At 42.6% G+C, this 14,296-nt stretch overlaps 1 protein-coding gene across 1 annotated transcript in view; it reads left to right on the top strand.

The window, feature by feature from the left end:
* LOC137900306 (roundabout homolog 2-like) overlaps positions 1-14,168 on the top strand; it is a 60,392-nt gene extending 46,224 nt beyond the window's left edge. The window contains exons 15-28 of the mRNA XM_068744369.1: positions 238-469; positions 3,526-3,650; positions 3,756-3,927; positions 5,085-5,261; positions 6,346-6,372; positions 6,517-6,556; positions 8,056-8,183; positions 8,820-9,086; positions 9,967-10,129; positions 11,112-11,369; positions 12,008-12,213; positions 13,440-13,601; positions 13,699-13,953; positions 14,071-14,168. Coding sequence (XP_068600470.1) covers positions 238-469; positions 3,526-3,650; positions 3,756-3,927; positions 5,085-5,261; positions 6,346-6,372; positions 6,517-6,556; positions 8,056-8,183; positions 8,820-9,086; positions 9,967-10,129; positions 11,112-11,369; positions 12,008-12,213; positions 13,440-13,601; positions 13,699-13,953; positions 14,071-14,168 — 2,310 coding nt within the window. The remainder of the gene's footprint in view (positions 1-237; positions 470-3,525; positions 3,651-3,755; positions 3,928-5,084; positions 5,262-6,345; positions 6,373-6,516; positions 6,557-8,055; positions 8,184-8,819; positions 9,087-9,966; positions 10,130-11,111; positions 11,370-12,007; positions 12,214-13,439; positions 13,602-13,698; positions 13,954-14,070) is intronic.
* The last annotated feature ends 128 nt before the right edge of the window (positions 14,169-14,296 follow it).

Raw genomic sequence — 14,296 nt, 5'->3', positions numbered from 1 at the left:
CCACAATCTGCCGAAGGACTCGGACTGTCTGAGGTTTACAGCACAACCCTCCTCGTGTGGTTTCTTGATTGCCCACTGATGATTAAACTGTATTATTACCTAAGCCTGCATTGTCACAAAAGGCACACAGAAGGTGAAAGGCTATCCACCCCTTTGAAAGCATGCACAACTACCCCCCACATCATTTCCACAGAGCATGTATTCATGCTGCTCTTTCTCATTCTGCTCTTCACTCAGGTGGACAATCCATCCCAGTTTATTCAAGGCTACCGTGTTCTGTTCCGGCAGACTTCAGGTCTGCCCTCCCCTGGGCCGTGGCAGATACAGGACTTGAAGGTTGCTTCAGAGAGGGACATAACTCTCGCTGGTCTCAAGAAAGGCATTGTCTATGAGATTAAAGTGCGACCATACTTCAACGAATTCCAGGGTGCAGACAGTGAATCTATGACAGCACGTACTATGGAAGAAGGTAAGTGACAAAGAATTCTATTTCCTGCTGCCTTTATATTGCAAGAATGCAAGATTTACTTTGTAAATAGCTCTCCTTACTACACGGTTCTATTTGGGGCTGCTAGCTGTAATGCGTAATGGCATTTCAAGTACAGCCACCCACACAGGCACACTGCTGTAGTGCCATGTCTCTTGTGTGTGCAAACAGTTTTTGCAGACAGCACAGTAGGGGACTTTGACAAGTCTTGGTCTCTGTGGGTTGGTGGGCAAACGGGGGAGGGCGAAAACTGTCGCTTTTGACATCAGCCCAACTCTCTCTGCTGCTCTTTGGACCCCCTGCTGCCAAATCTCCGTCACACACCAAAAGGACCAGAGGGATGTGCCCTCCCTTTACCAGCACACACACACACACACAATCAACTGCAGTTCTCTGGATGCTAATGTTTGTGGCATAAATATAAACTAACTGAACTAGCTAAACTAGCGTGAACTAAATACAGTCTTACCCCTTGTCAGAGACCAGCATTATTCACAACCTTTTTGTTCATCGTACATATCGTCCAAGAATTCACAAAAAAAAAAAAAACATTTATACAGCCAGAACAACAACAAAATACTTACTTCTGTGTTTTGTTTGTGCTGCAGACTCTGTTCAATTAAAAAAAATTCTACTTGATTTGCTGAATCACCACTGTGATCTTATTCTTTAGCATTGATTTTGAAAAGCCACACTGCCGACTATACTGCCTTGGCATGCAAACTGCAGTGTTTTTTGAGTCATTTCTCAACTGAACGTAACAATAGATCAATTTCTGTAATACTAAATGAAGAACATGAGACCTGAGTCAGTGCTCCTTGAGTTGGTATTGTTTCATGGAAGTAGGCAGGGAGCCGTTAAATATTGTTGCAGTGCTGCATCAGCTGGACTGTTTGGATGTCGGCTTGCACTGAAAGCAAGTCATGCTGAGACCATTAATGCATCTTCCTCCCAGCAGGAAGATTCGGGCCTGGAGACTAGGGATATAGCTGGTGGCGAAAGAGAAACCCAACTCACCACATCCAATTAAAATAGCCACATAGGATCACTAAATGTGTTTGAGGAATGGGGTGCATGCTCTATAGTTACTTGGATTCTGGAAACATCATAGTAGTGGAAAAAATTGGCATAATCTACAGAAACTCTTACATCCTGCAAATATGCTGACATGCAAAAACGCAAGCTATCCCATCAAAGGCAGGTGTCTCAGGAGCTTCAGAGGTCAAAACAAGCGATGCCTACCACCACAAAAAGTGGCATTTGTATGTGAAGATTAATGATCCTTTTTAATGAGTTATTAGCGAGAGCAATGTGGCCTGAGGCAGGAGGCTCTTTAACGTCACCGTCACCCCTGCCATCCATATCATCCTGTAGCTTTCCACCACTGGTGGTGGAAAATTACATGAAATGCTATATGTGTCCTTGCCAGGTATGGCCTTCATGGTGATGCTCTGATATTTTGAGACCAGGACAGCAAAGAGAGAAGAGCTAATTGAACTAGAGATCGATAAAGCTATTGATTTGACAGATAAATCAGTGCCAATAGGACATTTCATTAACATAATCCTCCTCATAATCAGTGAATTGGCTAAGACTGGATCTGATAGCTGCACTATCCCCGTTGTTCATAGAAGAACAACGATGTTTTATGTGAAGGCTCAATACAAGAAGTCAGCCTTACGCATCCACCATCATTCGGTAGGTAGAGTGGATTGTGCAGCTGTTATATGGGAACAAATTTGTTGAAATATCTAAATTAATTTGCTTAATTGATGCACTCATTTGCATAACAGGTTATGTTTACCTCTTTATATCCTGTAAAGCGGGACATTAAGCAGCTTATGTACCTTTTGTTTAATTGAACAGCTGTGTTCGGTAAACATTGAAATGTTCCCCGAGTGGCTGGAAGCAATAATTGCTTCAAATTACTCACAAGCTTCTGTGTTCAGCAGCCATCAGATCAGTATTAGTCACATTTTAAGAGCATGCTTTTTGACCATTTCTGTCAGTCTAAGCATTTTCCCTGAGTCATTGCTGGCATCGAGTCCATTATTCACCCACAGGGATTGTTTTTATTGAGGGTCTGTCTCCGGCTTCCTCCCACCCCCAAAAACATCCAAATTAGGTGAATTGGTTACTCTAAATTGTCCATAGGTGTGTGGGAGTGTGTGTGTGTGAATAATTGTCTGTCTGTGTATGGCCTTGCAATGCAATGGCGGCTTGTCCAGGGTGGACAAGCCGTGTTTTTAATTTAAAAAATGTAATTAAAAATATTAAATACATGTTTTCCCCCTCTACCCTTTAGAGATTAGTTTCAGTGTACTTGATAAGTGTAGAATCATTTCCTGATTTTTATATTTGCCCACCTGGTTTGGCTTCCTTGCATTGTTGTCGGCCATCATTGCCTTGTCTGCAAACACTGCAGCATTATACATTGCAGATAGCAGTACCATTTTGTAGCTCCCTAATACAATTCAAAGTTGGCACTCTCTTTAATCGTCCAGTCTGTCTATGAAGGTTAACCGGACAGCTTGTTACATATTAAAGCATCTATTAAAGAGGGAACTTTGAATATGGCATCCCGGAAGCACAGTGTCAAATTTCTGTTTATAATCAACTTCAGCATGCTTTCAAGGACATTCTTCACGTGAGACTGAAAAATGAAATGCAGCTACCTTGAAAGCATTTACATGGGGGTGGGTCATAATGGTTCTTATCCATTAAGGAAGTAATGTTGTTATTTGGGGTTGTTTGAAAATCCACTCAATTAAAGAAACAATCTTGCTGTTCTGCTTGGAATGATTATCATTTGTGCAAGTAACGGTCTATTATTAATTTACATCAAAGATGGTTACACAGACCACAGACAGAGGAAGGCTTCTTGGATGTCTTCTGCGCTCAGGACATACAGTGTGTAATCAGACGCGTTTTCAGCAAGCATACGGATGACGCGGACGAAATGGAGCAATGCAACTGGAAAAAGATCTATTTCTTATTTGTCTGTCATCTTTTTTCCCATACTGCTCCCGGCCCATCAGCACCTGGTGCGCCGCCACAGCAAGTGACAGTGTTGACAGTAGGGAACCACAACAGCACATCCATCAGCGTATCGTGGGACCCCCCGCCCTCCGACCAGCAGAATGGTATTATCCAGGAGTACAAGGTGGGATCACATTCTCCTCCTGACACACACTAGCAAACTGAATGTATTACTAACGCGCTGTACGAATTTAAAATATATCCTGTCTGGCATGTCTGTCTTTGCTAGATCTGGTGTTTGGCCAACGAAACCCTCCTTCATGTCAATAAGTCCGTGGATGCAACCATCCGTTCAGTGGTGGTCGGGGGGCTGCAGGCTGGAGTTCAGTACCATGTGGAGGTTGCTGCAGGCACGAGTGCAGGCGTCGGGGTCAAGAGCAAACCTCAGCTCATCATTTTGGGTAATCCGCTCACACACACACACACACACGCACACACACCAAACCACGAGGCAAGTGGAAAGGCCTCCTAATAGGGAACCTAGGTCCCCATCACAGATTGGTGGTCTGGAAAAATGATTTATCAATTTATTGCACTTGAAGAAAGAAGATTGCATTTTACAACGCAGACGTCTACTGAAAAAATCAATAGTGTTTCATTAAGTGTAGTGTCTGGTAACACTGCCAAGTACTGTTAGCCATATCAATAATCCTCTTCAATATGTGGGCAGCTGGTGCTAACAAAGTAGACTGTGTTTTTGCTGGAGCTTATCAGACGATCACATCTTATCAAATAGCAAATAAAAGGATGCCCAGAGTATATAAGCCCAGAATCAATATCAGAGCCCAGGCCAGATGGTCTTCATCTCTGACTTTTGACTGATATATAATAAAACCGTTAACACACAGGGAAAGGGAAACACAGCCCTGTGGACCAGAGCTTAATGATGGGGTGGAGGGCTCCTGCTGGAGAATGTGAATCTAATTTCACAGCACAGTAGCTGCAACAGAAAATCAAACTCTGTCAGAGCTGCTCTGTCAATCCTGTGTCTTGCAGCTCAGGTTGATAAGTGCACAGCCGAATTGATTTACTCTGCCTACATATTGGATACACTGATGCAGTGTATATATTTATTTATTTATGTATTTATATTGCTTTTACCTCCGTTGCCGCCTCCTTTTGCCGCGTCCTGGGGTCTGTTTGTTTTATGGCTGATATGTGATTTCTGTTATAAGTGTATTTCATCAGTGGAGCTGCACGGCGGTGTTTTGCTCGTCTACCATTTTGTTTTATTTCCTCCATAAATCAAACAACAAACTGAAACACAATTGTCACATTATTTGTTCATCTTGGTTTCATTTATATTCTCTGAAAGACACTTTATGTATTTTTGGCTCCTATTTGAAGCCACTGTGGAAATAGACTTAAAGATGTTGACTTAATTTCATTTTGTACCAAAAGGTTTTCATGCATAGAAACTAGAAATAAAATTAAATTGTTGTGGAATTGATATTCAACTGGCAACCAATGTTTTGTCTCTTTCCTCTGTGTGTGTGTGTGTGTGTCTGTGTGAATGCATGCATGTGTGCGTGTTTATACTTTCCTGCTGCACCTCCAGGTGCAGAACTGAGGGACATCGTGACGGGATCGGAAGGAAACAATAGCATCTCGGAAATGGTGAAGCAGCCAGCCTTCATCGCTGGTTTGGGAGGGGCTTGTTGGATCGTCCTCATGGGTTTTAGTGCCTGGCTGTACTGGAGGAGAAAAAAGAGGAAGGGACTCAGCAACTATGCAGGTAAAAAGAACCAACAACAAATAATCAATTTACCGTCGGTTCCACATCAACACAAAATCTCAACACATGCTAGGTCGCTTGCTCTCTCTTTCTCTCTCTCCGATGAGAACTGATGTCATCTCAGATGTGACTCCGTCTGAGCAGGCTAAATTGTCGAACAAAGGAAATATATTCACCACAGATGGAAATAGGCCCTATTGACTTGAATTTAACTGTGCAATGATGTGCATCAGCCGTGCTGGGTTCCATCAGCACCTCGCCTCTACACTCCTCATGCAAGATAAGTAATTTAACATCCGCTTCCACCATCAGACCAAGGCTGGCTGTTTGCACATTAAACAGAGACACGTCGAGGTTTATGTTTGAAATATTCCTTCCCTCATCGCAGGGACTTGGCGAGAGTGCTGTGATTTTGAAATTCAATAAGGATTTGCATGATTGAGTCCTATTCGTCTGATCCCTTTGCTCAAAACAAATTGAGGTGTTTCATTCCGAGCAAAGTGCATTTTAATTTTAGTAAAAAAAAAAAAAAAAACACACAGGTATTTACCAGAATGTTCAAGATATCAGAAATGCCATGTTTTATTTTTTGAATGTTTAATATTACTTCAAACTGTAATACTTCAAATTTCATTTAATTGTGAAGCGCAAGAATAATCAGTTTATTTTGTTTTATCAGTGTCTTTTGAGGTGTAAATTTATCAAATATTAATGTAATTCAATTCAGAATCAACCTTTTTTTCAACCTTGATTCTCCAAGTTTCTTTTTTTTTCTTTTGTAAAAACTAATTGCAGGGCAAAAAGGTTCGAACATGTCACCTTCCTTTCGACTTCGGGGCCATCACTTTAATTCACGCAAAATGTGATGAGATGTCAAATTACTGACCCGAATTATATTAAAATATGATTATTGCTGTCACACCACCAGTGATAAATGAACAAACAAAGCAAAAGACTGACGGACAGTTTTGCCATATATGATTTCATGAACCCCCCCCCCACTCCCCCTTCAAATGGCTGCATTTTAATGTGTTTGATTTATGACTCTCTATCTACCTCTATCCATCTCTGTCTGGAATTGCAGTACAATCATTCACCTTTACTCGTGCAGGTATGTGTCTGTGCATGTTACATATTAAAATATCATAGAAATTTACCAGTAACAACTGTAATGTGTATGTCATTCAATTCATGTTGCTGTGGATTTCGAAGCAAAACAGTCTCTAATCTGCATCCCCTCCTTTCTCTCTGCCAGTTACCTTCCAAAGAGACAGAGGCCTGATCAGAAATGGAAGGTGAGAATCAAATTATCTTATATATATATATATGTACCTGTATTTATATATAAAAACAAGAAGCAGGAAGCCTAATGGGGAGCTTTTCCCCTGACATTTGACACAAATGCCACAAGATGTTAAGCACAATCTGCCCTCTTGTTGACAAGAGCCCATTGTAATACCTGTAATGAGGAGTTCTTTTCTGCTGACTGCAATTTGCGTCCATATTTAATACCCATCTGCTCGCTCATATCAATGTATAACTCACACTGATGTGCACTTGATGAAATCATTAATCACTGGTTTGAAGAGCGCTACCCATGGATGCAGGTGAGCCGCTGTTCTGTTCACTGGCTCAGTTTATATGAGGTTATTGGCAGGACAAGGGGCTGCGGGAGGACGGGAAAGATGATGAATGTGATGTAGAAAAAGGTTGGCATACTGACAGCAGGGATCAGCCAAGTGCTGTGCCTTGAATTTCCTGCTAGGGAGTCTTTGCCAGCTCAAAAATGCCGGAAGTGAGGTGTAAGTTTGCATCCATACCATATCAAAGTGCACATGAACAATCAGGGGAAAAGGGAAATTTGTTTTGCAGATAGTAGCCGAATGGAAGTCTGGTTCTTTGTCTACACGAAGCAGCATATAAGCCCAGAGCTAGAACAAATGTTGAATATAATGGACTAAAAATACACGGCTCTATCATCTTTTTATTATGTTTCTGTTTTCATGAGCGTGCTCACATACATGTGTCAGTGTGCTGGTGCTGGCTTATATTTAGAAGTATAAATGCATGCACATGTGTGGATTTTAAATGGACATGTTTGACTTGGTTGTTTGGACACCTTTGAGCTATCCTCAATTCAGCCATGAACGACTCCCTCCACCAGTTAGGATTCAAGCCCAGTGGAAAATGCTCTGTTTACCTCTACATTAAAAAAGCATAAGCTAATATAAAGCAGTTCTAAATTGTGTGTCGTATTTTTTTTTCCCCCTCCCTAAATTACCGCCCGCAACTTCTCTACCTTGAAGTCAAAGCTGTTATTCATTAGCGTTGTATTTCACTAAGACAAAATGGCATGGTAGCTTTCCTAAACCACCTAATGGGCTTTTGCTGCCTCTGTTGCTAGGAGACAGTGCGCCAGTGCAGCTGATCTGCCAGGGGCTGTCCATGATTCTCAATTTAAAATGTAAATTTCTGTTGTGCTAAGGCTCTAAAGTGAATTTAGTGCGTATTTAGGCTTGCCGTGTGTCTCGGAGGAGAGTAAGGGGTTCTGGAGTTTAGGGGAGGCAGAAGTCTGATTTATAGACTTGCCATTTCATGTCTCTCTGTTGTTTATTGTCGCCTGCGTGCTGGGCTGCTCCACAGGCGAGAATATGCTGAATGAGTTTTCACATTAATTTGCTGTTGATGCCGCAGGAAGGAAATGAGCAATACTGTGATGCTGCCTGCAGTATATTTAACCATGCCACTAATTCTCTCTCTCTCGTACCTATCTCTTTCTCTCCACAAACAACAGTCGTCCAGGCCTGTTGAAAGCGGGCGATCAAGGCCTCCCCTGGTTAGCTGACTCCTGGCCGTCCACTAGCCTCCCGGCCAATGGGGGCTTAGGGAGTCCAAAGGGCGGCGGCAACTTTGGCCGGGGAGGTAAGAGACATAAACAGGATGGAGTGACAGAAAACACAGTTTCAGCAATGCCTGGTTGGACAGTTTTGATGTTCATCCACTTAGAAGCACAATGACAGGACATGATTAGGACGTGCACACACACACACACACACAAATTAAAAGTGCCTTTGAGGGCTATACTTCACTGATGTGATTTGACAGGCCTGATATTTTGCTAAAGTTTATGGTGTTTACGTGTACTTTTCCCATGCCGTTCCTTCTCATGGCCTGCCATTGTGCTTTTTACATGATTGTGTGACACTAATTGTTTGTTTGCGTGGTTTTATTGCACGCTTGCATTTTTCTCTTGCTTTACTGGACTCCTGTCGAGCTGCAGGCAGAATGTGTACATGACATTGGAGCACAAGGTTACAACTGTTTGAATATCCCTCTTGTGGACTCTCACCCGGGCCTCCACAGCATGTCACATGCTAATTACGCTTGTGGATAATCACTTCCATTTATATCAAGTCCATTTGAGACCTGTATTTAACTCATACAGAGAGCCAGCACAGCAGGGAGGCTTAATGACCTTAGAGATCGTTAACTTTCATGTCAGTTAATCCCTCCATGATCCTTTTCCCCTTTTCCCCTCACTGGTGTCACCCTCCTCAGATGTCCTACCATCTGCAGCTGTGGAGAAGACAGGCACCATGCTGTCCGATGGTGCCATCTACAGCAGCATCGACTTCATGGGGAAGGCCGGCTACAGCACCCCAGTACGTCAGCCCACCCCCTACGCCACGACTCAGATACTCCAGTCCAACAGCTTCCATGAGCTGGCGGTGGATAGGCCGGATCCTCGCTGGAAAGCCTCTCTCCAAGCCCAGCAGGAAATAGCAAATCTGGGCTACTCGCTAACTGACAGACGCCCTGGCAGCGGTAGGAACCGTAGTAAACATAAAGCTGTCTTTCTTTTTTTGGGGGGGGGGATGTTTGTGCCTTTGGGTATGAATCTTAGAGGTCTGTGTACTGTAGAAGCGCTTTAACTTCCAGGGAAATTAAGATGTGCCATAAATAGAACACGTTTTAGACTTCTGTCTTGTCCGGAAAAATACTGCAGGGGAGTTGGCAAACTAAGTCAGGAAAAGAGAAAAATGGAAAGAAGTGCATTTATTTAAATATTCACTGAAAATTAACCCTTGGGACAATATTCTTAATTACTCTTCTGTCTTCATCACAATTCTACCCTGAGCGCTTATCTAGCCCAGAAATGTCACACAATCGCAACACATTTCTTTGGGTTAACGTGATTTGTGCTGATGGCAGAAAATCCCTCAGTGATGTGAGTTATTTATGCACCTTATATACATTTAGTAAAATCACAGAGGCATATCTGTCTGTGCTTCAGTGCCCTTACACGATGGGTTATGTGCCAGCCAGAGCTAAATGTCAGGCTTATCAAAGATTTAAAAAAAAACAAAAAAAGAGAGAGAGAGAGAGAAAGATGGTGCTGGAGCTGTATGGATGTAAGTTAAAGTGGTTTGCTGCAGGTTTTCTTTAGGAATGTCAGCATTTAGGGAAAAGTCCAAATTCACTGTCAGCTCACAGAAAAGCAGACATAATGAGCACTGGGGGGGAGACAGGCTTGGATAATTTCAGATAGCAGAGACAGATAGAAGATAGCTGTCAAGGCAGTGTATATGCTGAAGGGTTAGCTTGTGTGAATGTCGCATAGATTAATGTTTGTGTGAGCATTTGGATCTCTGAGAATGTGCAGACAAGCAGACATTTTCCCATTGTTACCTTTGCCCCTCCCCAGGTGCAAAGGTGGGCAAGAAAAAGAAGGTGAAGGGTGGAACAAAGGCTTCCAAATCTAACGGGACATGTTGGGCTAACATGCCTCTGCCCCCGCCACCCATGCACCCTTTACCTGGTACCGAGGTTGACCTCGACCATTACCCGCAAGAAACCCATGGACGAGGGTAAGATGAATGCATGTGTATAATCAGTCTCAGCCCTGGAACAGATGCGCACGAACACAAATATACACTTAAGTAGAAAAAAAACCCACACACGAACATACAAGGTCATGTTACTCTGCACCTGTGTCCAATGTGAGTGCGTTTTTGTGTGTTATTCTGCAAGAATGCTTGGAAGAGAGCTTCTGACATCCGACTGACTAGATTTAGATAAGATGGTGACTGGTTCCAATTGGTGAGAATGTGTACTATTGTATTGTCATTACAGATTTCATATAATAATTCAAATTTAATACGATACACCTGTTTCACCGAGCACCTTTTGATTTTGTGAAACCTGAGGAAAAGACTCGATTGTAATGAGGTACAAAGTAAAAGATGAATTTATCGAAGATAGATATGAGAAGAACAAGTCATGTTTCACTCTCTGAGCCACATGGGAACGTTCCACCCTGTGATCAGACAATGAAAGAAGTATCATGCAGCTCCTACGTCCCTCCAATCTGTGCACTTTGATGAGAGGCAAATCACTGGGAGACAACAAAAGTAACATTTTCTGAATTCTGGAGTATCTCCTGTTATAATGGAGAGAACCCATTATTTTCTAAAAACTTGTAAAATATACAAGTGGGAAGTAGCCTGAGGGCAAAATAATTCCTTTTTTTTCTTCAGACAAACCCTCACTATCTAGGTGCTGCAGTATTTTTCAACAGGGGACCAATGACCTCTAGAATGAATCTGGTAAAACTGCACTGCATAAAATAGGATTATTGAATATTCCCAATAAAATATTCCCCAAATTGATCCATTGCCGTAGTGTAACAACAGTATTACTCTTGCATGGAATGATTTTGGGACAACATTACATTAACAGAAAATTCAGCAACCAAATCCTTCCACAGTTCAATTCATCTTAAACATATATGTGACTGTTTTGCAAACCAATGTAAGGACTAATGCAGAAAGCCTGTCTTCCACATATTAGATATGACAGCAACAGTTGGGTCCCACCCATGTCGGTCCAGACTTACCGCCACCAGAATCTCGACAATGAGATAGATGATGAGAGAGGGCCCACTCCTCCTCTGAGAGGCCGATCCTCCTCGCCAGCTGCAGCTCCTTTCAGCCCGCCTTCGACTTCCTCCCTAAGCTCCGCCCACCACGAGGAAATGCAATCCATCTTGCAAGCGCACCTAGATGAGCTAACCAGAGCTTACCAGTATGAGGTGGTGAAACAGGCATGGTGAGGCTCTTTTAAAGCACCTAACATTTTGGAAAACATCTATCTTCTTTTCTGGTGATGAATAGACATCTATGACATGTAGCTTGTGTGTGTTTGTGTGTATGTGGATTACAAAATATTGTTTGGGTTTGAGTATATCAATGGCCAATGTTTGAGCGTCTTACAATGCCGATGTATACTTTAGAGATAAAAACAGCTCTCCGACGGAGGTCTGAGAAAGTTGTCAAGTCAACGGTAACACATGTTGGAGGGTAATAACTGGGTTCAGTCTAACATGCTATTCCGACATCAGTGAATAGTGTCGGTAATTATGCCCGGGTCTCCTCTACGGCGGATGTGAGCCATCATGGAGGACAGCTGTGGGGGAGATAACAGGCATGTTGGTGACAGCTCTGCCCATTTAGATCTCTTTTAACCAGTTCAATTACAATTCCATTGTGTTAGCCTGACTCATGCCAGCTGAGAGAGAGCAATACATGAAGTCACTGCCGGTATTTACAAGACTCTCCATATACTCATCTTCCTGAGTATGCACTGATTCTGCATTCTGAAACTATCGTTGCATCATTTGGCCTGCTGATGATGCGATCTTCATTGTTTCATTCATTAATATGCACTCTGTCCCCTCAATTATTTAGGCACATGAAAGGCAGCCCGAACGTGTCCAAAAAGACCAACCCGCCAATGGACTTTATGTCCAGCACTTTGGGGTCTGATCTGGGGGCCATCCTCCTTTCCGAAGAAGATGAAGAGGAGGACGAGGAAAGATATGCGGTGGTGTCAAAGAATTTGTGTGGCTTTGACTATGCTCCTGGTCCCAGTTTGGATAGCATTGGGCGCTCAGGTAATGTTTTTCAGGTGGTAAAAATGACTAACTGAAATTAGAACCTCTGAGTAAATAGACCACTGGGTCATTGACAGGAAAAAAGTCATTGTAAGCAGACCTCAGGCTCATCATTCTCCATCTTGCAGACTTGGACACATTTATAGATCTTTTTGCACCTCTCCATGTTTGTTTTTGTCTTAACACTGATAAATGGGCCGTACAATTGAAATGCATGCCAAAATATACAGAGGCAAGAATGAAACGTGCAGTATTATAATATAACTCAAACGAAACAGTATTGGTGCGTTCATCTCCCCAAAGGCTAAGCAATCAAAACCATAAAGTTGTAGTTCTAGTGTGGTAATTGTTATTGAATGACGTTCATGGGTTTTTTTTTGCAATGTGGACAAAATAGTTACTATAAAGTAAAAAAAAGGTTTTAGAGACTCAAAACTACTGCAATAACCCAATCACGCGTAGTTATTTTTGCACAGTATTCTTTGTCAAAGAGATATCCACACAGTCAATTCAAGGTTATTTTAAGCCAGTCCTGCATAGACATCAAAACCATAACATAGAATATTTAAAAAAACGTACTTAAAAGTCACATTCCCAACATTTAAGATTTGATGTATTTATAAATAGGAATCTGTCTGAAATAATTTCTTTAGAGGGAAACATGAATGCTTCTCCCGCAGGGACGGTACTTTACCATTTTTAGACTCCATTGTTTGGTTTAGAGATTGAGCTCTGCATTGATATTATGTGTTTTCACTCCTTTTGAAAACCCAATGCAGGTTGAAATGCAGGTCATTTGACTAAAAATATTTACAGATAATTAGCAATGCAAACATATTTAGCATCCTGCGTGTCGCTGTCACGTATTGGAAGTCGTTGTGTCAGAAATTCACATATCGTCAGCCCGGTAAGACAAATGATGAACAAAGCCATTGTGCTGGCAGCCTTTCCACAGGGGATCTTCACTGCAGTTGTGGCTCGATGCTTTAAATGCCATGTTTGCACAATGTTTGATTGAAATGAAAAGGCTCTAAGTTTTGCATTTAATATAACTGGATGATTATGAAACAGCGACCAAGAAAATAGTTCTCACAGACTTCTGTTTAAAGCATTAGCTACTGAGTAGTAGGCTTGAGAGAGTTATAGGTACAGTACCGCAAATATTCATTCAAATATTTTTGGGAAATGGCAAGCATTATATTTAAGCACATTAATTCCCCCTGAAGGTAAAGGATCACAGCAGTGTCATTCAGGCGGCTCTGGAACAATGGACCATGGAGCACACGGCACACACAGCCTTGGCCACAAGGGGGCACCACTAACTGGCCACAAACCACAAATGGACAAGGTCGGAACTCTGCCCAGACAGAGAGACAATGTGGCAGATGGTACGTTAACACTCCTTTTTACACTAAAGGTATCTCTAGTCATGACGCATAATTCTCACCCTTTGCCAAACATCCTTACCAATTATCCACTCAACAGCCCACACGCCCGTCATGAAGTCCCTACACAACATGGGTTCCTGCATGCACAGTCCGTGGGCAGCTTCAACCCCAGACTCCTCTGAGGAGTGCATGGTGACCGTGTCAACTCTGGAACGTCAGCATATGGCTTCCTGGAGCGGCACCACAACATCCAACAGGGCAACCCTGAGCAGGGATCCCAGCAAGAGACCTGGTGCAGCTCCCTCTTACAACGGGCAACCCCCTACTCACGGCACAGAGAAACGGGAACACTGTAAGTGTCAATCTTCAAACTGACATATATGCACATATTGCAAAAAGGAGATGCAGCTGTTGAGAGCCGATTGGATTTGATGTTGTGTTTTGTGTGTCTGTCGCCTCTCTTTCAGAGTCTTTGTGAAACATCATTCCCTGCTTTTGCCGCCTGTTCCAGGACACCTTGTTCGCAAGAGCTATGAGATTTACTCTCAGATGAGTGACACAGAGTGACGTCGGGAAGACGGAGAGGAGACAGAGTGAAGACAATGAAACTAAGTGCGAGATAAAATGCGGAGCTGTAAATGTCATGTACAGACACAGAGACCAGTCTCACAGTGTTATTTTCACCCCCCCTCTCT

This window comes from Brachionichthys hirsutus, chromosome 10 (genome assembly GCF_040956055.1).
Source record: "Brachionichthys hirsutus isolate HB-005 chromosome 10, CSIRO-AGI_Bhir_v1, whole genome shotgun sequence".
In the NCBI taxonomy this organism is placed as follows: domain Eukaryota; kingdom Metazoa; phylum Chordata; class Actinopteri; order Lophiiformes; family Brachionichthyidae; genus Brachionichthys; species Brachionichthys hirsutus.
This window is presented reverse-complemented; position numbering and strand designations above follow the sequence as displayed.